The sequence below is a fragment of the Tiliqua scincoides genome, chromosome 1 (genome assembly GCF_035046505.1).
Source record: "Tiliqua scincoides isolate rTilSci1 chromosome 1, rTilSci1.hap2, whole genome shotgun sequence".
NCBI lineage: Eukaryota > Metazoa > Chordata > Lepidosauria > Squamata > Scincidae > Tiliqua > Tiliqua scincoides.
The window spans coordinates 308,192,491-308,216,092 of record NC_089821.1 but is presented as its reverse complement, the minus strand read 5'-3'; the positions used below and the strand labels follow the sequence as shown (position 1 = coordinate 308,216,092).

Here is a 23,602-nt window from a genome sequence, read left to right as displayed (position 1 = left end):
TAAGCCTTCCAGGCCGCGCCGCGCATGCGCACTGCGACGCGGGCACCCTCCTCCCAGGCCCCGCCCACCCACTTTCCGTTTCCAGGAGACGCGCCGCGCCGGCCAATCAGCGACCGCCCCGCCTCCCCCGCCGTCCTCCTCCTTGTTCCTGCCCCGCCGGCCTCGGCCAATCCCCGCTCGCAACACTTCGCACCAACCACAGAGCCTCCCGGCAGGCGATTGGTGGGATCGTCGCCCTCACTCCTCTCTGAAGTCCGCAGCGCCCAACGGGGCTTCGCGGTTCCGGGGTCGGCCCAATGGGAAGGCTCCTCCCCTCCGCCGGGAGAGGGGGCAGGGCAGAGGGGGCGCTGCCCAATGGGGTGCGCCGAGGGGCGGGGCGAGGCGGGGCGGGCCCGCGCGTCACGGGCGGGGCGGGGCAATCGGAGCCGCGCAGCGAGTCCGGCGCAGCTCCTCTCCAAGCTTGTTATTGGGAGGCGCGCGGGGCCGGCCCAGAGCGGGAGGCGGGTGGCGCCGCGTCCGGCCGTCGGGGCGGGAGGGGGCGGAGCCGGAGCGCAGCAGAGCCCAGCCGAGCCGAGCCGCCCGTCGCCACCACCGTCGCCGCTCCGTCTCTCGCGCGCAGTGCGGGCAGGGCGCCTCCCGCCCCGGATCGTCCTCGGCTGTGAGTTTGCGGGGAGGCTGGGCGCCGCTCGCGCTTGGGGGGGGGGAGGCGCGGCCAGGGCCAGTGGCGCTCCCCGGCAGGACGCGTCTGCTCCGGCCTCCGCTCCGCAGGGCGCCCTCGCGGAAGGCGCCTCTTCCTTCCTTCCCGGGCCCCCAGGCGAGCCTCGTCTCCCCCTCCGCTGTCACGCTCTGAGGCGTGTTGGGGGCTGAGGAGGACCGCCCTCTGAGGGGGGTGAGCGTCCGTAGGGGCGGGGCCGCCCCAACACGCCCCCAGCAGCCCCCCAGCCCCCAACACGCCCCCGAGAGCTTCCCAACAGCCCCCCAACACGCTTTTCAAGAGCTCCCCAGCAGCTTCCCTTCAGCTCCCAACTCACTTCTAACAGTCCTCCAGCAGCCTCCTCTCAGCCCCAAGAGCTTCCCAACAGCTTCTCCTCAACCCCCAACACAGCCCCCCAGCAGCTTCCTCTCAGCCCCAACACTCTTCCCAGTAGCCCCCCCCGCCCCTCTCAGCTCTCCTTCAGCCCCCAACACGCTTCCTAGCAGCCCCCCCAACATGCCTCCCCACATGCAGAGGCCCTGCTGAGGAGAAAGGCATCTCTTGGGGGGGGGCAAGAGGCCTCAGGGAAGAAGCACAACTCCAGCCTTATTTGGTGCTGGGGGCGGGCTTAGGCTATTGGGAGCATCATGTGACCCTTGTGGTGTTTGGCTGGGGGGAGTGGAGGCCTTTGGGGAAGTGGCTGGGGAGGGTGCCCTGAAAGAGGGAAGGCAAGCAGAGGGTCGCTGTGGGTTGGAGACGGGGTGCTGGGAAGGATGGAAGGTTGGTGATGCTTCCCCACCCACCACACATCCCTGTTTGCCCCCCTTTTGTGGGTGGAAATGACTGGGGAGTGTCATGGGGGGAGAAAGGAAGTTGTGGCAGTCCTTTGCCCACTTGGAAATCAGTCCCCACCAGGGATGTGGGGTGGGTGGGGAGGCAGGTGAGGCAGAGCCTCCCCATCAGAAGCCTTCAAGAAGTGCAAGCACACACAACCTGCACACACAGAGTCCAACGGGGAGACTTTGCCTCACCTGTCTCCTCACCCACTCTGCCTTTTGAAAGACTCTGGTGGGAGGTTCTGCCTCCCCACCCTCCACATGACCCCACTGTTCAAGCTGAAAGAGTAGTAAACAGAGGGTGTGTCTGTGTGGGACTGGCCTGTCACAGAGCTTTTTGGTAGAGGGCAGCTTCCTTACTCCTGTATATTTCACTTACTTTCAAATTTATGTAAACTGAGAGGGACTGGAGGAGTGGGAACACCTTGTCTTTTCTTTGCTCTTGTTTCCTGATCTCAGCCTCTTCCTTCCTCCTGCTGCAGAGAAAAAGGTAGCCACGGTTTTGATGGTTGACACACTGAGAGGATCCTGAGGAGGAGGAGAGAGCATTAAAGTGGGGAGAAGTTACCAGTAGTAGCTGCTTGTCAACCAGAAGATGTCATATGGCTCACTTCCTCTGGCCTTGCCAATGTGTGTTAGGCCTGGAGTGGGTTGTTCTAAGGATGCAGAGGGCGTGTGTTGTTCGCACTGTTGAGAGGGGTGTGTTTAATTGTCAACCAGCTACTTTTCTGAGCTGTCATAAGCATGTGAATGTGTTTGACCATCTCCTTTCTTTTTGTTTCTCATCTAGATTTTCCTTCAGCTGTGGTAAAAAGAAACCTTTTGAGCTGGAATCCCTCAAATAACCTTTTAAATATGAAGGTAAATTTCCTTGTTTCTCATCATGTGTTTGGTGATAATAACCATCATGTCACTTAGACAATAAGTTTGCCTGCCTGCCTGCAGCATCAGTGTGTATATTTAACAAATGTACTGCAGTGCTGTAAAGAGTAGAGGAAACCTGCAGATGTTGGGAAAAAGATCCCATTAGCTCCCTGTTTGGACTGAAGTTGACCAAATCTTGTGTAGCACTATCCAAACACTGAGTTTTGCTCTCTTGATTCTTTTCTACATTTTTGTTGAGAGTTTACAAAGCGCATCCTTTGTTTTTATGGCCTGCCAAAACTATCAGTTTAGATAAAATTTAGAGGCGTTAAAGTTGCCCATAAAGATAGACAGAAAAAATATCTGTAGTATGAAAAGATTTGTTGGCAAGATTCTGCTGTATAATTGTGATGTTTTTATATTGAAGCGTGATGGAAATAGATACATGTAAGAAGTTTATTTTGGTCTGCAGTAGTCTGGCACATTTCAGGAATAAATTGAGTTTTTCCTGCTCTTTGGTACTTTCCTTCTGTTATGAGGCATCAGAGATAATCTCGTCAGTAGTGGTAGTGCTAACACTTTCTTGCCTCTGTCCTCCCAATTCAGTTTATAGAATTGTGTTTAATATTTCTGATCTGAAGCTCAGTTTGTTAACAGTTTAAACTCATGTTGTGTGTGTTAGATTATAAGAGCTGTAATTATTTTGATGTTGGCTTACTAGATTTTTCTAGACAAGCATGGAGCTGACTGATTTCTCTTTAACCAACGACTACTGAACATTTTTGTTAATATATTTATCAGTAACCTCCAAGAGAAAATAGTGTGCCGTGTCCGAGACTCATGGCAAAACTTATTTCTTTGGGTGATGCAGGTCTCTGTGTTGTCTGTTGTTCTACGTAAATGTAATTTGTTTGCAAATCTGCTATTGTAATCTCAAACCTTGAAACCTAAGAGTATATAAAATAAGTATTCTTAAAACATAAGGATATATTTTATTATTTGAACTCTGCAAAGTTGCAACCAGTGCATATCTGCCTGAGAGCAAACCCCACTGGACACAGTGGGATTTACTGAGTAAAGCGTGTTACGATCAAGTTATTTAAGATGCAGTACTTACTAATAAGTAGGCTGTTGTACTGACATCTGCTCCACTGTCCTATTGTTAGTCATGACAAGGTTGACCTCTGAGGCGATGGTATCCAGGTGCTTGTTTTTTGGAATGTGCAGAGGTAGTAGCAGGAGAAAATTGTCATGAAAAATTTTGTGTCCCTTTAAAATAAAATGGCTGCTGCTACCTGTTATTTGTGGCAAAGAATGCATATAACCTGCGCTTGTAGAACTTCTGCAGATCTATTGTGATTCTTAATTTGTAGTAAATGTTTGACATTGTCATCAATAAAGATTAGTCTAAACTCTGCAGAAACATATATATTTCTCTGGGGACATGATGTGTCCAGTGCCCATAATTTCTTTCAAACAGCAGTGATTGAGGAGTGGAACCTAAAGCAGTAGATAGAGCAGGAGGAATGACACAGTAAAGGGTAAGATGAGTCCTATTTGCCACTCTTAAAACCAATTTTTCTGTGTTTTTTAGGGCAGCATTTTTTTCTGAATGGATTCATTAAACCTATTTAAATAGACCAGAGGTTCTCAAACTTTGAGGGAGTTTTACTCCCTCAGTAAATTCTTGTGGGGAAGGGGAGGGAGGCAGCGATTGGATCCCCATGATTGCATCGCTAACGGGGGGTGTGTGCTTTGCACTCGCGTTATGTAGGCAGGGCTGCAGGAGGTGCGGGGAGCCCTGCGCAGCCCTGCACAACGCTCCTGGAGACTTGGAACATTTGCTAAAAGCAGGTGCAAAGCACCTCCTGCAAAACGGAAGTGCTTTGTGCCTGGTTTTGGCGAACGTTTCAAGCCTCGGAGAGTGATGCACAGGGCTCCCCGCACCTCCTGCAGCTTGCTGCAGCCCTGCCTTCTTGAAGTAAGTGCAAAGCGATCCTGGAGATTGCGTCTCTGCCTCCCTCCCTTTCCCCCGCCCCTTAAAGTGATGGGGAAGCGTTACATGAACTGGTGGGTCGCAACCCACCAGTTTGAGAACCACTGAAATAGACTGTCATGAAGTTGTTAGGCTCATAGTACTCCTAAAGTTGGCTAGACTGCATGTGTACAATGCTTCTCCAGTGTTATGATATTCAGTTAGAAAGTTTTCCTTAGTTTTCAAAGTAGTTTACAAAGCAAAGATAATAAGATAAATACAGTAAGAACCAGAGCCATTAAAAACAGTGCAGGAGCATCACAAAAATTCCCACAGTGAGAGTAACTACAATGAAGCTCACCCAAAGACATATTTTGTCTTTGGACACGCTGTCACCAGTTAAGCTCTTGTGGGTTATGACCAAAAAGACCTCTTCTTTTTCTGTTGTTTTGTTAACCTGAGTCAGAGGACAACCTAGAATAGGGTCTTTGGTAGCCTTACAGAGTGTCCTAGCAGATTTATATGGTAATAAATGGTCCTTCAGATACACCCCTCCCAAACTGTTTCAGATCTCAAAGCACTTTGTGCCTGAAAATGGACTGGCAAACATTGAAGCTGTTTCAGCGGCTGGTGAGATTTGTTTAGTGTGCTTAGTCCCACTTAAGAGCCTCATCGCAGCATTCTGTATGAACTGAAATTTCCAAGAAATCTTCAAAGGCATCCCCATAGAGCACATGAGAGTAGTCTAATTCTGAAATTACTAGAGCAAGGATAATAGTGGCAAGCCTGTTTGTCCAGAAAAGGTTGTGACTGCTGCACCAGCCAGAGCTGTTAGATGTTCTGTGACAAAACTGAATCTATAACTCTCCAAACTGCAAATCTGGCCCTTCAGACTGTTAGACCTTGACTTGCCACTGAGCCACTGACAGTGGGTATATCCTAGAGATGCTTGTAATGCTTGCAAGAAGAGAATGGGTTTGTGTTTCCCTGTGTGTTACTTTGTGGTTATGCTAAAGTTGGATTTATGGATCAGGAACCTGCAAAGTGCATTTAATGCTTTTACCTAATGTAACTTGTTTGTGTTCCTTAGGCAGCAGATGAGCCTGCCTACCTGACAGTGGGGACTGATGTCAGTGCCAAGTACAGGGGTGCCTTCTGTGAAGCAAAGATCAAGACAGTAAAAAGGCTGGTGAAAGTCAAGGTAAGATGAAACACTGGTGGCAGCATGTCAAAGACCTCATACAAATAATTGTTTGTTGTTGGTCTGTCAAAGCCATGGTGCCTGCTGTGACTGTCAGCAGCTCTCCATGGTCTGAGGCAGAGACTTTGCAGTTTCTGCTCCCTAAGATTCTTTTTAACTGAACTTGCTGGGAATTGAAACCTGCTTGCTTGATCTCTTATGGGTTGTGTTTCTGCTTGTTGTTTTGTAAAATGTCTTGGGGTCATTGGATGAGAGGTAGTCTATAAACCTGGGACCCTTCTGCATGAAAAGCATGTGCTTGTTTTTGAGTTATTGCCCCATCCCAAGAGAGGGTAGTTTGGGAGCATAAAGCTTATTGAAAACTTGTTAATCTTCAACAGCAGGAACTTACAATTGTGTATGTAATATTTGGCTGTTTTTCCTCTTGGCCAATTAACTCATTTCTGCCCAACCCATAGGTGTACGTATTTGATCCCTGTTGCATATATGCAACTCAGGCAGAAATGATTTAAGTGGCAAGGTGGGACAGGAGAAAAGTGGTCTACTGAGCACCTGTTCATGTCTGCCATAAATCTTGAAAAGCAGTTGCTGACAATAATAAATATGTCCTGATAGGAGGGTTATAATCTTCTAATATGAATCCTTCTTAGGTCACCTATATGTTACCTAGGAATCTGAGTTTTAAAATAAAGATTTCTGAAGGAAGAATGTGTAGGTCCACAGTTGCTAGACCATTAATAGAGCTCTAATCAAGTAGTCAGCTGTGTTATCAGAGACCTAATGGTCCAGTTGCAGGTGTAGCCAAAAAATGGTGATTTGTTCAGCCATTGATCATAGAAAAGTGTATTTTTAATGGATCTAATATCCCATTAACAGGTAAAGTTGTAGTACTGTCAGTATCTTGTTTCATAATGAACAAAATTTTGAGCATCTTAAAGGTAACCGATCAATTTTGACATGACCCTTTGTGGCTAGAGTCCATTGTGTCAGATGGGGTCAAGAATTTAGATATTTTTCTCTTTGTAAGTTTTGATTTAGGAAACTTTTATTGCTGATTTGTTAAGGTAGTTTGTATTATATAACTAGGTAAATACCATGCACTGAATTGTGTTGGCTGCGCAGCAGCTTGAGTTACATGTAAATTTCTTGTCATTTCGTTTTGTGTTCTTGAGGGACACAGACCTAGCTCCCAGAAAGCAGTTGCTTAGAAGCCTGTTCTAATCTGGATGGTGATATATTTAGTAAATTACCACTGCAGTTTTATGCACTCTTCATAGGATTCTCATCTCTTCTGTAACTCTCATTGAAAGCACACTTAGTTCTAAGTAGACATGCCTAGGATTGCACCATATGTATAACTTTTGATTGCTATGCAAGTAAAGTTGATATGTTTTGAAATCTCCCTCAAAATATGTAGGTGGTCTTAAAACAAGATAATTCAGCACAGTTAGTTCAAGATGACCAAGTGAAAGGACCACTAAGGGTATGTATGCATGCTGCTTTTTTCCCAGTAAATCAGTAAATTCAAAACCTCTTTTTAAAAATTTGTTGGCCTGATTCAAAGGCTGCTGAATAGTGTAAGTCTTCTTGTTTGTTTTTAGTTCTTGAAATGTTACCAAATATATATTCCTTTTTTTGCGCTGTTGTTGCGTGAGAGAGAAGACCTATAAATAGTTTCAGAAACTGAGAGAGACAATCATTAAAAGGAAGAACGTGATATAAAAGTGAACTTTCTGTTGATAGTGCTTTGTGTTTGGTTGTTTGCTAGTTACTTCAGTGTGTCATATTTGGTGGTGGTGGTTGTGATTCTAAATCATGTGAGCCATCCTTGGAGCAGTACTACTCAAAACTATCTGATGTGGTAGACTAGCAATGTGTCTCCCCCCTCCCCGTGCCAGGAACCAGCACCATATTTCTGCCATATTATTGTTTCTTTTCTCAAAATTTACTGTGAAATGGAAGTTGGTGGCTTGTGGACCAACGCTAGTCCATTGACCACCACTTTTAGTAGTGCTGCATTGGGGATAGGAGAATGGGAATTAAATACTGCACTTTATTTTGGTGCAGTGTTTAAGTTTTATGTAGCTATTTTCTTAAGAGTCCTGTAACACTTGTTACAAAGTTTCTGAATCCAAAGTGGACCTCTGTGTAGTAGTCCTCATTTACTGTATGGTTCTGTGACAGAACCCATGTGCTGCTCAGCTGGCAATACAGCACATGTGGGTCATGATCCGGATAAAACTCTTGCGCTTAAGTACTGTTTTTAAATCAGCTGGTTTAAGTGCAACTGATACTGTCTGAATTGAGGGTGATCATTTTCTTTACAAGGCTTTATTGCTGCTTTTATTTTAATCATTGCTTTTGGGTATATTAAAACTGTGATCCTATACCTGCTTTTCTGGGAGTAAGCCCAATTTAACACAGTGGGACTTACTTTTAAGTAGACATGCATAAGATTGTGTTCTTAGTCTGACTGTGGGGAAGTAGGCTTCAGGAAACTAAGCCACCATGTTGGATGCATCCACTGCTTTCTGCTGAGTGGGGAAGCCCCATGCTTATATGGACTCCCTCTCCCTGCATGGCAGTATATGGACAGGGGCAGCATACCAAGGGAGGGAGGACAGATGCACCAGGATTCCTGACACTTCCTCTTCTACAGTGAATAAACATGGAAGAATCCCAGGCATACTGCTCTTTGCTGAAAACATGGTCCAGTTCCTGCATCCCAACTGGAAAATGGGGAGGCCGGGACCCTGGGAGGCAGTATGAATGGGATGATCCTCTTGCCAGAAGGATGTTTATACTTCCTTGTACTGTAGGTATTGAGAGTTTGTAGAATATTGTAGTGCTTGTAATCTAAAATAAAGGCATTTATTTAATCTTGAAGAAGACTTTAAGCATAATGTTTATCTTCAATCTTTAAAGAGACGTTAAGCGTAATCTTCATCTTCCACACTGTAGGTTGGTGCAGTTGTTGAAACCAAGATGCCTGATGGATCCTTTCAAGAAGCCATCATCAGTAAACTGACAGACGCCAGTTGGTATACTGTAGGTGAGGAATAGTCCTACTCTGGCACTAAAACCTGAAATGAAATATGTTTCACTGGCACTGAGATGTATTTTCAACATCTTATGTGCCTTGGGTAATTCTCGTAACTATCTAATTTTCACAAAAATATTGTTTGATTGCTTTCTTCGCTCAACTGTGTCGCAGTATTTTGGAATTGGGAAGTGAGACTAACTAAACACTTTAATTTTGTTATTTTAAGGCTGCTGTTGAATAGGTCAGAGAGAGAATATTCTTTTATCTGTGGTCTCTGTTGCAGCTGAAATCAGCAAGGTGCTCCTTTAGCGTGACATGTTGGTAGCTATGTAGTCTTCCATGGTGAGAAAAGAAATAAGTGGTGTTGTACTTTCATTGCGTGCAAGAGCTCTGGGACTAGGTTCAGTGGAACTTCAACATCAAGTTGTTTCTTGATCAAAAGTAGTATCAAAAGTTTCTCATCTTGTTGATTTGATCCATGCTCCATATGATCTCTCTATGTTGTATCTGTTGCTGGACTTCACCTCCGTAGACTACAGACTGCACTATATGGGGTTGTTTCTTGTTCGATCAGTCATGTTAAAAGCATCTTCCTGGCATGCTAATTTTGAACATGCAAGGAGTGTTCTATATGGGGAAGAATTATTGGGTCCATCACTTATAGCTCAAAGTTGTATTTTAGAGCTGCCACTGGAAAAGATGCCATACTGGGGTGAAGAGAGACAGTTGCTCTCCCCTGCTAAATATTCATTGTTTTCATTGTTGGCAACCTTCAGTCTCGAAAGACTATGGTATCGCGCACTGAATGGTGGTTCTGGAACAGTGTCTAGTGTGGCTGAAAAGGCCAATTCGGGAGTGACAATCCCTTCCACACCGGGAGCAAGTGCAGTCTGTCCCTGGTCTGTCTCCCTGGCTATGGGCCTTCCTTCTTTGCCACTTAGCCTCAGACTGTTGGCCAAGTGTCTCTTCAAACTGGGAAAGGCCATGCTGCACAGCCTGCCTCCAAGCGGGCCGCTCAGAGGCCAGGGTTTCCCACTTGTTGAGGTCCACTCCTAAGGCCTTCAGATCCCTCTTGCAGATGTCTTTGTATCGCAGCTGTGGTCTACCTGTAGGGCGCTTTCCTTGCACGAGTTCTCCATAGAGGAGATCCTTTGGGATCCGGCCATCATCCATTCTCACGACATGACCGAGCCAACGCAGGCTTCTCTGTTTCAGCAGTGCATACATGCTAGGGATTCCAGCTCGTTCCAGGACTGTGTTGTTTGGAACTTTGTCCTGCCAGGTGATGCCGAGGATGCATCGGAGGCAGCGCATGTGGAAAGCGTTCAGTTTCCTCTCCTGTTGTGAGCGAAGAGTCCATGACCCGCTGCAGTACAGAAGTGTACTCAGGACGCAAGCTCTGTAGACCTGGATCTTGGTATGTTCCGTCAGCTTCTTGCTAAATATAAGAGGACACCAATTTGAAAGGTACCTCTTACCCCAGTTAGCAATAGTTATATGGACTCCCTGAAAATGTTTCTGTGCTTTGATGGATTTGTGCTGAAATGCCATTTTCTGGAAAGCTGGCTGAAGCACATTCATCTGTTCAGAGCCTGAAGCTCTCAAAACTTATAACTTCTGCTTGTCCCTTTAGTCTGGCTTATATTTACTATTATCAGTAGGCAAAGCACCATCTTGAACACACCATTTTTTTTCTTTCATTGTTGCTATTTATCATCTCATCTCTACCTTACGAATTGATTCTTTGGCAATCATTCTTAATCCACTTGCTTCTTATATCAAATACCTTATACTACAATGAAATGGGTATCTTTACCTGAACAAGGCATTTGTTTTATATTAAGACATTTGTTTCATATTGTAATTTTTTTATTTTATTGCATTTGAGAGTAAGAAAGCAGGTTTTGGCAAACCAAGTCAATGAATATTGACTTTGATCCTTGGGACTTTCAGACTTCTGTTTAGTTGCCTACAGTTCAAGATATGCCCACAGTTGGCTCTCTTTCATTCAGGTTGGAGTGGCATGGAATGGAATACACAACCACAAAACAATAAAACAGCTAAGTTGGCCTTAAACAAAACAGCTAGAGCAACTGGCCTCTTGGCTCAGCATTGGCACTGGAAATTTGGCTCGGATTGGGCTTTAAGTGAGTCGTAGATGTGTCAATCATGTTCTCTCTCAGCTTCACCCCTACAGTCTATGAAGATAATATTTGTATTTAGAATTCACTTCTATTTTGCCCTGAAATGCTCCTAAATTGTAATTCTTTTTTGCTTCTTTCACACGAGAACTCTGAAGCAAATGAATCAGTTCTGTGTAGTGTTCTGCTTAGTTGTCTGTTTTTCCATTTTCTTCTAACTACTTTTGGAGAGTTCTTTCACTCATTTATTTTTTGTTTCAGTAATCATTTTTTTAATGGTAAAGTATATTTTTCCCAAGGATATCTCCTACTGAGGGGGAAAAAAATCACCAGATTCTTCCAGATTTAGCAGTAGCAGTTATAAGAGAGTGCAGCAGTGACTCTCAATTGTTCTAGAAATCTTCATTTTTTTTTGTAGGTCCTTAACAATGTTCTGTTAAGGACAGCTTAAAAAATGCATTGTGAAGGTTATGTTTAGGCAGCATTTTAACTTGAAGTAGGTTGCATGAGAAGTAAATTAAAAAGAAAGGAGATTTGGAATAGCAAAGAATACTTAGCTTGGAGAAACAAGTGGAAGATGATTCGATGGAAGAGTGGCTAAAAAAAAAAAGAAATTGAGAAGCTAGGTGCTTGTCCATTCTCTTCACAGTGTACTTAACAGAGTATTTGTAGCGGAAAATTTAATCTTTCTGCAAAATACTCCTAAATTATTGTTAATTGCAAGCTTTCATTCTGTCTGATACCTCTAGTATGACTTTAAAAAAAATTGATTTGTTGCATTTTGGAAAGCTGTGCTACAGATAGCTGAAATAGTGAAAATTGATACAATGCTGATGTAATTTTGTGTACTATATAGATTCTTAGTTGGAGAGGAAAACTGTGGGGAAGTAACTAACTACTTAGTATTTATGCAGCTCTTTCTTCACGGGTATTTACTTCACGGGTATTATCTTTGTTTAATTCTTAGAACAACCCTGTAAGGTAAGCAAACACCATTTCCCCCCATATTGTAGCTGAAGAGGAGTAGCTTGCCAAAGGCCACCTAATGAGTTTATGGATCAGGTGTGATTTGAAAGAAGTTATGTTTGGTAGTTTAGGTTCTTAACTGCTCTGATTTACTAGCTGTCGTGCTACATACATGGCTCCTGTATGGTCTGCACCTCTCCTAAAGCATGACTTAGAGATCAGGCATACAACCTGTTCCTACTGTGAAAGATATATGTAGAGCCCTGCATGTTATATTCTTGTGTTGGTAATGTGAACCAGAGTTCGGCTAGCACTTTGACTGTTAACACATTTGGTTAGCCAGTGGTTTATCACCTCGTACATTCCTCATTGCTTTGTGTGCCCCATAATTCTGCAGATTAGCAATGGAACAGTGTTCATCATCCAGGTAATTTTTCCACAGTCTGGATCTCTTCTGAATTTGTTTGGCTCCTTACTCTTGTAATCTGCACTCAGAGAAAGCAAATGTTTGCCTTCTTTAATGGTGCCAACCTGATTTGGAGGTACAGTTTCTTGCTTACTCTCTTATGAAGATTTTTCAGTCTGCATACAAGACATTTTAAATCCTGCACAAATTTTGCACTCTCTTGCAGCCTGCTCCTGATAGAAAATCAAGCATGTCTAAACTGAGTAAGAACAATAGTTTAGCTGCACATAGCTCTAGATATGGTAGGGCTGTTTGTAGCAGCAGGAAGGTACAAGAGTGGTTGTACCACATTAGAAAGAATTTATATAAGATTAGACTCTATGGGGCATTCTTGAGAATCATATCCATTGGGAGAAAGTTGTCTGGCAATGCACAGCTAGCTCCTAATTGGGATTTGAATTTCAGTGTATGAACTGGCCTTGAGAGCTTTCTAAACAAGGATCTGTTTTTTCTGCGAAAAACAGGATCTGTGAAACCCCACATGCGTGGATGGTGCTACTTTGCTGGTGATGATCATTACTGCAAGGTGGCCTCAAGGCAGATCTAACACACAGATTGTTTGGCTTGTCATTTATTCCAGCTAATCTTCCTGATGGAAAGATCTGACTGGTGATGTGAACCTTCGTCCCTTCCCATCCTCGTGGTTTAAAAACTGAATTTAGATTAAATGGGATTGTGCTGTTTCAGTGTCTGATGTATTTCCTCTGCGCCCCCCCCCCCCCGCAGGCAGGAGAATCCCACCTGATCATTTAACAGAGAGATTTTCCATTATTGTTTAACCTTTAAGCCAATTCATTTTGCTTCCATATTTTGGAAAATAGCAGTGCTTTCTGTTACTGTCATTCAGACCTGTGCAAGAGTGTATTGGAGTAGGTTGCTATCTACAGACCAATACATAATGTGGCCTGGGGAGGTCTGGTTGATTTTGTAAAATAGTGATGAGGGTCACAAAAACGATGCTCAGCAGGGTTGTTTCGTGCTCAGTAGACTGAGGGACTATCCGGAGGTCAGGTGAGTCTTCGTTCTGCTGGATGGAAACTAAGTGCTTGACCTCCACTTATTTTGCTTGAGAGGTTGTAGGAGTCGGTTTCTTGCAGTTCATGCTTTCCTTACTCTGGCATCTGTTTCTGGAGGTGGCAGCTGAACTATTGGTGGTTCAGTTTCTGTTGTTGGTCTTGAAATAAGCAGCATTTTCTGAACCTTGCTCTCTGTGCGGTTTTTAACATACAAATTGGGTGACCTTTTTGTTCAGGGGTGCAATTAGAAAGGGCTTAAGATGACGGTTGGGTAATGATATTAGGAAAAATGAATGCCAGTATTCTCTGTCTGTAACTGTTTAGATGTTCTTGAGCTAGGCAAGAGGGCTACATTGAACTGGGCTACGTTGCGTTGGGCAAGAGGACTACAATTGTTTGGCATTTTGTCTTGTTGAGGGATAGGTGTGAGTGAGCAACAGAGAGGGAACTGAGAGGGAACTTCTTTCAGCATGTTATGTGTTTTTTTGTTTTGGATGCTCATTTTTAATAAAAATGCATTAAATCCCTGGAAGCCCCATGTAAGAATAGGCTGTACACAATATCCTTGTGTTGAAGCAGCAAGTGAGGCAAAGGTTGGCAGTGGCTTTAGCATCCACAAACTCAAAAAGTTTTGATGAAAGTCATTAAACACTTGAACAGTGGAGGAAAAAAGTACACACAGAAGTAAGCTCACAGAAGTGAACTTCCCTGCTGCTGCCACTTCAGGACCAAGGACTTCACATACAACTCAGAATTACTCATTCCTCAGAGGAGTATTTTATCTGAACATTTAACACTTGCCATTTAGTTGTGTTCACAAATAAAAATGCTATTTTTTCATATAATTATTTGTTTGGCTTTATTCAGTGTTTGATGACGGTGATGAGAGAACATTGAGACGAACATCATTGTGTTTGAAGGGGGAGCGGCATTTTGCAGAAAGTGAGGTAGGCCTGTTTTAAATCTTACACATTCAAACCTCCTCCCCCTTTGGCAGCTAGAAAATGAGCAAGCTGTCTTATTTCTTCCTTTTTTCCCCCAGACACTTGACCAGCTGCCACTAACAAACCCAGAGCACTTTGGAACACCAGTCATTGGGAAGAAGTCCAACAGGGGAAGGAGATCATCTCTTCCTGTGTGAGCAGTTGATGCCATATTAGCCAGTTATAATCCTGAGTTTTTCTCAAACTGAAGGGGCCATCACAAACATCTTAGGGTTCTTGGAAAAACAGATTAATTAACCAGAAGTTAGACAGCTTCAGGACGTTAGACAGCTTTGCAGGATGTCAGTGCCCTGCAAAGCTCCTTGCTATTCTTTGTAATTGACAAAAGCAGAAAAAATTATGCAAAATATGAAATAAATTTACGTAATTTGTTTAATTGCAGAATCCAACTTTTCTTAGTATAGGACTTGAGTATGAGTGTCTTGTTTTTATTAAGCATAGAATAGATATGGTCCTACTTTCCTGAAGGAGGACACAACATGATTATTTGTAGGAAAAGGCTGTCCGTGATAGGAAAAGATGTGGAGCTGAGTGTGGAAGTAAAAGACAAAAGAGGTTGGGAGGAGGAAGAATGGCTATAAGAGGAAATAAAATTAAGCGCAGAGAAGTGCTTTTAAAAGCAAGAGATATATTTAAGAGAACCTCAGACTTGGTTTAAATTTTCTTGCAGCTAAGAAGTGTTGGATAGTTAACTTTAGAGGTGGTAAACTGAATGAATGATTGTGGAACTGAGGAAGCAGTCAGTTCTGGATTAGGCGTGCAGGCAAGTATAGTTGAGAAAATTCAGTTCTGATCTGGAAGCCTTATGGTCCTTGCAGCTCAGGGGGCCAATAGGTTTGCACTAAAACAGTGTTATCCACTGACCATGATGGTTGCTGAGCTGCTCTTGATATATTGAGCCCAATGTACTTGACTATGATGAGGTTGTGTTCTAGTTTTGATTGTATTCAGCCTGTCTAAATCACTATGATTTTAATCCTTTAGTAATGAAGATGAAAAAGAGGAAGAAAGTAGCGAAGAGGAGGAGGATGATAAGAGACGTCTTAACGATGAATTACTTGGTGCAATTGTCAGTGTGACACCCAACTCTGACAAGGAAGACTGGTATCCAGCTTTGGTAAGTTAGAAGTATATTAGGGAATTCATACTACAAAAAGGAGTTTATTTTTACAGATGGAGACGCCATTGGAAGATTCTTGGTACAAATACTCCTTTTGAAATAAGATTTGGGTACCTTGTAGCTCTGTTATTATTCCACAAAGAAAGATGGGGTACACGTTTTAAAGAATAAATTATGCCCTTGAGAGTCCTGCATGAGTTGGATTTTGAACACATCATTTTGTGATTACTTTGAAAATTAGAAATGTAGATGTTGAAGAGTTTGGGAATCAAGTTTGAATCTTGTGGCACACTATATAATGTTCATGCTTGGAGATGAGAACCATTGTGGGGAAAAAAAAGATTTCAGTTTAGCTCTTTGTACACATGCAAGTACACTTACAGCGCAATCCTATTCAGGATTGGGCTGTTGTGCAGAAGCGTTTATGACAGTGCTCAGTCAGCAGCCATTTTCCAAGCACTGCTGCTAGAGACAGTAGCACTGTAACCCCATCGACAGACCCCACCATGCCCACCGGAGAAGGTAAGGGAGCTGTAAGGGAGTGGAACTGAGCTGGTGCAGGTCGAAGGAGACCCACTGGAAATTGGGAGGTTTAGAAGAGGTAAGAAAATATTTTCCATTATCGCTCCCAATCGTCCTGATTCCCCCCCCCCCCCAGGATGCAGTGGTAGCCATTTTGGTATAGCTGCATTGGCAGGTGGTGGTGGAATGATAGAACTGGCCTCTTGTTAAGCTTAATTATATGATTAATTATTGATTAATTATATTCGGTTTCCAGAAGCAAGGGGTGATAGTTTCTTTGGAAAACATTGTGTCTTTTCCGTGAGGAAGAGAGTAAATGTCTGTGCTCTTTATCTGACCGTCTATGCAGGTGGCATGATGTTACATTGTATTTATGTTAAGGAGCCCCCAGTTTGTGCATCTTTGCTCGTCTTGAGTGCTCCTGAGGGACGGGAGGCTGTTGGATGTGGCAAGGGGAAAATATACTGTGGTAGTTTCTAAAGGATGGCCCTTCCAGTGGAAGCTGCCTTTGTGCTGTTTTAGGGGATTTCCCCATTGCTTTCCAAATGTGCTCTCACCCCATGTCTCTCATACAATGCTTTTGTACTGAATTCATATTTCATCTGAAACAAGAGCAATCTTAAGTGACTACAGTAAAGAAACTTCAATATCCAGTACGTGATGATCCAGAAAGCCATGTTAACTGTTTCAATGAACTCAGATGCCCTAACTTCTGGTTTGCTTGTATTGCTGCTGACAGCTACAGCAACTGAGGCATTCTAATATCTGGGGAATGTCTATATCCTGCAACCCTGCAGTCCTGGGGATATCACAACGCTTTCTGTATTTGGGTCCGTTGGGAGGGGAAAAGATCCCACATAGGGTAATAACTATTGCAACAATGCCTCTTACAAAACTGCTTCCAATGTTTCGTTATAGGACTTTGTCCTGGGAGTAATTTTTATGGTATCATAAAAAGGGTATCATAAAAAATCAATAAAACCATTCAGAATTTCAGTGCAAAAAAAAGTACAGTGGTCTGCAGCTGTGGGTCAGCTGGGAGCTGCCCATTCTGTCTAGATTATTTTGTGTCAATGAGAGTGGTGTGTTCCAACTAGCATGAAGCTAGTCGTTTGCTACCAGGAAATGTTTTGGGAAAGGAACCGGTAGGAAGGGAATCTATGTAGGATCCCAAGGATGAGTCACAGCCTGACTCATCCTCCTGGGAGTAGCTCCTCAATTTCTTCCACTATTTCCATATGTGAGGAATGACAACAGTGCTGTCCAGGTATACAGCAGGCTCTGACCTAATGCATTAGTACTGTGAACTAGTAGTAGTGATGACGGTACTGTGAACACCCCTACATTAGAACAGTGTTAGGTTACTTTCTATAGTGCTGTTTTACACATCCCTCTGTTTTCCAGCAATGCATCCACCGTGTTGAGATATTATAAAGTAATAAACTGATTTATTTTTTTAAGAATTAAAATAAATTATGTGTAATAAAAACAAGTCAGATTTTTACTTGACTTGAGTTTTGAATGTTTAAACACAAAAAATACACCTGTTGGTTTTATTTATCCAAGAGCAGGGTGTCAAAACTCATTTCATATGGTGGGCCGAATAGCATTCGTGACACCTGCAGAGGGCTGGAAGTGATGTCATTAGGCAGGAAGTGATGTCAGTTAAACAGGTCATAACCAAAAATATTTTTTTCTCACTTAGGAACTCGTTAGCTGCAAATGACAGAAGAGAAAATACACAAATCTTGATCATATTTCAAGTTATGGGAGATCCCAATTTTCATGTGGGCTGCCCTTTCGACAGTAACCTCTCAGCACTGCTCAGCAGCTGAGGACCAGATAAAAAGCTTTTGTGGGCTGCATCCAGCTCCTGGATCTTATGCTTGACACCCCTGTCCTAGAGGCTGGCTCGCTTTCTCCCCACTCTCTCCCATGTCTCTCATTATGATCTGTGAGGTTCACCAAGGTGTATGTGTTGTAACATCTGTGTATAAGGATCAGCTGTCAAGAAAAAAAAAGAATTAGTGGCTGTCCTCCTTCCTTTGCAGTCATAACAAGGTACTCTGTTCCACTGCAGACTTGCTGAAGCTGAAGACAGAGCACCCTTTGGAAATGATATAGGGCTTCTGTGTTTGTTCTGGCCTTTAGGGCTTAGAGGATAAGTTGACAGAGGGAACATATAATTTAAACCAACGATACCTGCTGAAAGATGAAATCTGACTCTGTGTTGCTGTCTTGATGTTACTTGGTCATTCTTTCTACAAACAAGTCTGTGTATGGACCTAGTTATTGTATTTAGATTTGCTGTGATCCGTTTGTAGTCACTTGTAAATTCTGTACTTATGTACTGGGAGTTTGGTTTATTTGGATTTTTTGGTAGCAGCTCTTTGTACTGCAACAAAGATTACATTGGCATTTCTCACATTTTTAGTGGAAACTTGTCTGGTGCAGAGACTCAGAATGCTAGCTAACTCTAGCCGTAGCTTTCCCAATGGATTTGGGCCTTTACTTAAATATTTCTATCTTTTGTGTGCATGTGTTTTGTGTGGGTGTGGTGGTACAAAGATTTAAGGATTGTTGTTGACGGTGTGAATAACCCATTGACAATCTTCATGGTTCTACTTCTGTAATGATATCATTTACTGATTCTCAAACTTTTTGGAAGATTTACTCTCAAAGTAAGTCTTTGTGGGGGAGGGGGCGAGGGCAGCAATATGATCCCCAGGATCATGTCACTAAGGGCTGTAGCGGGTTCCAGGAGGTGTGGGGAGCCCAGCGCAGCCCTCCGCAGGACTCCCCGAGGCTTGAAATCTTCAAATGGAACAATCGCAAAGCGCCTCTTGCGAACAGGAAGTGCTTTGCAATTACTCCAGTTGAAGATTCTAAGCCTCAGGAAGGGCTGTGGAAGGCTCCCCACACCTCTTGGAGCCTGCTGCAACCCTCCAGGAAGCAGAGAGTGGGTGTCAATGGGCAATTTTCACAACGGAGAGAGGTGGAAAATGGAGTGCCCCAAGGATCTGTCCTGGGACCTGTACTTTTAAACCTGTTCATAAACGACCTGGAGGCAGGGCTAAGCAGCGAGGTGGCCAAGTTTGTAGATGACGCCAAATTTTTCTAAGTGGTGAAGACCAGAAGAGACTGTGAAGAGCTCCAGAAGGATCTCTCCAAACTGGGAGACTGGGCAGCAAAATGGCAGGTGTGTTTCAATGTAAGTAAGTGTAAAGTCATGCACATTGGGGCAAAGAATCAAAACTTTACATATGGGCTAATGGGTTCTGAGCTGTCTGAGACAGATTGGGAGAGAGATCTTGGGGTTCTTGTGGACAGCTCGTTGAAAGTTTTGACCCAATGTGCGGTGGCAGTGAAGAAGGCTAATTCCATGCTTGGGATCATTAGGAAAGGCATTGAGAATAAGAACAGATTGTGTCTGTTGTCTTGTGTGCTCCCTGGGGCATTTGGTGTGCCGCTGTGAGATACAGGAAGCTGGACTAGATGGGCCTTTGGCCTGATGCAGCAGGGCTCTTCTTAAGTTCTTATGACAGCTAATATTGTAATGCCATTGTACAAATCAGTGGTAAATCCTCTCGCCCCACCCCAATTCTTTGTATACGCGAGGGGGAGACCAAAAGTTTCTACTCCTGGTTTAAACTATGCTACAGTTCCATGTTACACTAACAATGCAGTTCTAAGCCTGCACTGGTGCAGCCAGGCCACATGGCCTGCCCTGTGTCCAGTGCAAGGTTGGAGTGGGCTGAAAGTCAACTTGGGGTAAGAGGATCTTTTTCACCTTATCCTATGTCAAGCCCCAGCCTGTCATTTGGGGCTACTCAGATCTGCACCAGCTATTTAGCTGGCACAAATCTGAGAAGCCCGTGTAGGGCTCCTATGCCCAGGAGTGTGCTGCCACCACCAGTCCCACCCCGGGCCCCAGTCCACTCTCCCCATGCCCAGGAACATGCCCCTCCCTGCCTGCATAGTGCCCTCTGCCACTTTCTCCCACCCCCCACACCATCAGGCACAATGCTTACCTGTGCTGAGCCACTGCGGGGGGCGGTGCCAGTACAGCTCAACTTCAGGTTTGGGCTGTCTGTCCAGAGCTTACATCCTGGTTCCATTTTGGAAGTTTGTCTGCTTAAAAAGAAAAAATAAGAATAGCCAACTCTTGCTGGCTCAGCACTGTTGTGCCTGTGTGAAAGAACATAAGAACAGCCCCACTGGATCAGGCCATAGGCCCATCTAGTCCAGCTTCCTGTATCTCACAGCGGCCCACCAAATGCCCCAGGGAGCACACCAGATAACAAGAGACCTCATCCTGGTGCCCTCCCCTACATCTGGCATTCTGACTTAACCCATTCCTAAAATCAGGAGGTTGCGCATACTCATCATGGCTTGTACCCCATAATGGATTTTTCCTCCAGAAACTCGTCCAATCCCCTTTTAAAGGCGTCTAGGCTAGACGCCAGCACCACATCCTGTGGCAAGGAGTTCCACAGACCGACCACGCGCTGGGTAAAGAAATATTTTCTTTTGTCTGTCCTAACCCGTCCAACACTCAATTTTAGTGGATGTCCCCTGGTTCTGGTATTATGTGAGAGTGTAAAGACCATCTCCCCATCCACTCTGTCCATCCCCTGCATAATTTTGTATGTCTCAATCATGTCCCCCCTCAGGCGTCTCTTTTCTAGGCTGAAGAGGCCCAAACGCCGTAGCCTTTCCTCATAAGGAAGGTGCCCCAGCCCCGTAATCATCTTAGTCGCTCTCTTTTGCACCTTTTCCATTTCCACTATGTCTTTTTTGAGATGCGGCGACCAGAACTGGACACAATACTCCAGGTGTGGCCTTACCATCGATTTGTACAACGGCATTATAATACTAGCCATTTTGTTCTCAATACCCTTCCTAATGATCCCAAGCATAGAATTGGCCTTCTTCACTGCCGCCGCACATTGGGTCGACACTTTCATCGACCTGTCCACCACCACCCCAAGATCTCTCTCCTGATCTGTCACAGACAGCTCAGAACCCATCAGCCTATATCTAAAGTTTTGATTTTTTGCCCCAATGTGCATGACTTTACACTTACTGACATTGAAGCGCATCTGTCATTTTGCTGCCCATTCTGCCAGTCTGGAGAGATCCTTCTGGAGCTCCTCACAATCACCTCTGGTCTTTACCACTCGGAAAAGTTTGGTGTCGTCTGCAAACTTAGCCACTTCACTGCTCACCCCTGTCTCCAGGTCATTTATGAAGAGGTTGAAAAGCACCGGTCCCAGGACAGATCCTTGGGGCACACCGCTTTTCACCTCTCTCCATTGTGAAAATTGCCCATTGACACCCACTCTCTGCTTCCTGGCCTCCAACCAGTTCTCAATCCACGAGAGGACCTGTCCTCTAATTCCCTGACTGTGGAGTTTTTTCAGTAGCCTTTGGTGAGGGACCAAAGCACCAGAACAAATTGGCTGTGTCTACTCGAACATGCTGACACAGCTATCTGTAAACCAGATGTTTTTAAGTTGGGGACCTCAAATATATACAAACCCAGAACTGTAGTATAGAATGGTAGAGTTTGAAGGGACCTTGGAGGTCAAGGCCAATCCCTTCCTCAGTGCAAACAGCTTGTACAGTTTCCCTAACAAGTGACCATCCAGCCTCTGCTTGAAAAACTCCAGTGTGGAGAGTCCATCAGTGCTGGATAGCTCTTAACAGTTAGGAAACTGTTCTTCATGACTAGTCTGTATCTTTTTTTCTTGTAGTTTCAACCATAAGTTCTAGTCCTGCCCTCAGGAACCACAGAAAGTAGACCCTCACCTTCTTCCTCATGATAACCTTTCAGATACTTGAAGATGGCGTTTCTCCCCTTAATTTTTTTTACTCAGGTGAGATGTACCTAGCTTTTTAAATCATTCCTCTCAGGACTTTAAATCATTCCTCTCAGGTTTCCAGCCTCCTCACCATGTTAGTTTTCCTCCTTTGAATGTGCTCCCTCTTTTCAGTGTCCTTAAATTGGTGCAGAATTCCAGCTGAGGTGTTACAAGAGTGGAACCATGACTTCTCATGTATGTAGCACCTTGTGACGTTTAACATTTGTAGCCCCATCTGTAGCCCCAGACTAAGGATTGTGCTGTACAGGAGTTTCAGTCTCAAAACGGTGAGATTGTGATGAGGATAAATACCATCGTGATGGCAAAGCATTTAAATGTTAAGATTGTACACTGTGAATGAGCTTCCCTGCTGAGCCTTGACAGATTCAAGAACGCAAGGTTGAAATTACATCATGTGATTTAACTTCTTAAACTCTTGCTTTTGACTTAGGAGTCCAAGATGCTTCGACTGAAGGAACTGGCAAGAGTAACCTTTAACTGTAAACATGTCACATGATCTTGGAAGAAATAGTAAATTACTGTAGATACTCCCCTATAGTACTGAAATTTTTGTCAAGTAATCAAGCTCCAATTCTCACCTTATCGCTGGGTCAATCAGAGGGCAAAGCCTTTCAACTCTGAAAAGTTTCTCAAGTAGCAGGCAGGCACAGCTCCTTAGAAGCAATTTGTTAACTTTTTATTCTCCTTCCTTCTGCTGCAGCCTGGTTCTGCTTGGCAAATGCTTGCAAAGCAGGTCTGTTTTTTGAAACACCAGGATGGGAATCTTCCTTTCCATTTGAAGCAAGCTACAATTCAGTGCACCCTTACTTAAGAATAACACCCATGGAAAGCAGTGCGTCTACTTCTGAGTTAAAGGCGTTGCAAATATATGCAGCTGTATCTCTCTGCTGTGAATTGAATTGCTCACTCCCAGTTATGTGTTATGGGTTGTATGTTGTACGTAGAGCTTCTGGTTTAACACACCAGACACCTTAAAGGTGGATTTGATTCCTGGTTCTCCTGCAGTGGTTCCCAACCTTTTTCACTTGCATATCCCTTGGCAGCCCATTTCCATAAATTGTACCCTTCGTATTAGCAAATTGTTGTTGCAACCTTCAGTCTCGAAAGACTATGGTATCGCGCTCTGCTCTGAAAGGTAGTTCTGGAACAGCGTCTAGTGTGGCTGAAAAGGCCGATTCAGGAGTGACAATCCCTTCCACACTGGGAGCAAGTGCAGTCTGTCCCTGGTCTGTCTCCCTGGCTATGGGCCTTCCTTCTTTGCCTCTTTGCCTCAGACTGTTGGCCAAGTGTCTCTTCAAACTGGGAAAGGCCATGCTGCACAGCCTGCCTCCAAGCGGGCCGCTCAGAAGCCAGGGTTTCCCACTTGTTGAGGTCCATTCCTAAGGCCTTCAGATCCCTCTTGCAGATGTCCTTGTATCGCAGCTGTGGTCTACCTGTAGGGCGCTTTCCTTGCACAAGTTCTCCATAGAGAACTTGGGATCCTTTGGGATCCACCCATCATGCATTCTCATGACATGGCCGAGCCAATGCAGGCGTCTCTGTTTCAGCAGTGCATACATGCTAGGGATTCCAGCACGTTCCAGGACTGTGTTGTTTGGAACTTTGTCCTGCCAGGTGATGCTGAGAATACGTCGAAGGCAGCGCATGTGGAAAGCGTTCAGTTTCCTCTCCTGTTGTGAGCGAAGAGTCCATGACTCGCTGCAGTTCAGAAGGCATCTATCTCCAGACCAGATCAGACAGAAAGCTCTTCAACCTCTCCAGACTGAGAGCAAAGTCCAGCTGAAATGTCTGCGTGACTTCCTCTTTGCCGACGATGTAGCTGTCACTACCCACTCTGCCAAAGATCTTCCAGCAGCTCATGGATCGTTT

The 23,602-nt window shown here is 44.4% G+C and overlaps 1 protein-coding gene across 1 annotated transcript in view; it reads left to right on the top strand.

Annotated features, from left to right (window-relative positions):
- The first annotated feature begins 549 nt into the window (after window positions 1-549).
- The window catches only part of ARID4A (AT-rich interaction domain 4A), a 69,191-nt gene continuing 46,138 nt past the window's right edge, over window positions 550-23,602 (top strand). Inside the window, exons 1-8 of the mRNA XM_066629740.1 lie at window positions 550-658; window positions 2,321-2,391; window positions 5,460-5,570; window positions 6,988-7,053; window positions 8,532-8,622; window positions 14,070-14,149; window positions 14,245-14,339; window positions 15,191-15,323. Coding sequence (XP_066485837.1) covers window positions 2,386-2,391; window positions 5,460-5,570; window positions 6,988-7,053; window positions 8,532-8,622; window positions 14,070-14,149; window positions 14,245-14,339; window positions 15,191-15,323 — 582 coding nt within the window. The 5' untranslated portion in view covers window positions 550-658; window positions 2,321-2,385. The remainder of the gene's footprint in view (window positions 659-2,320; window positions 2,392-5,459; window positions 5,571-6,987; window positions 7,054-8,531; window positions 8,623-14,069; window positions 14,150-14,244; window positions 14,340-15,190; window positions 15,324-23,602) is intronic.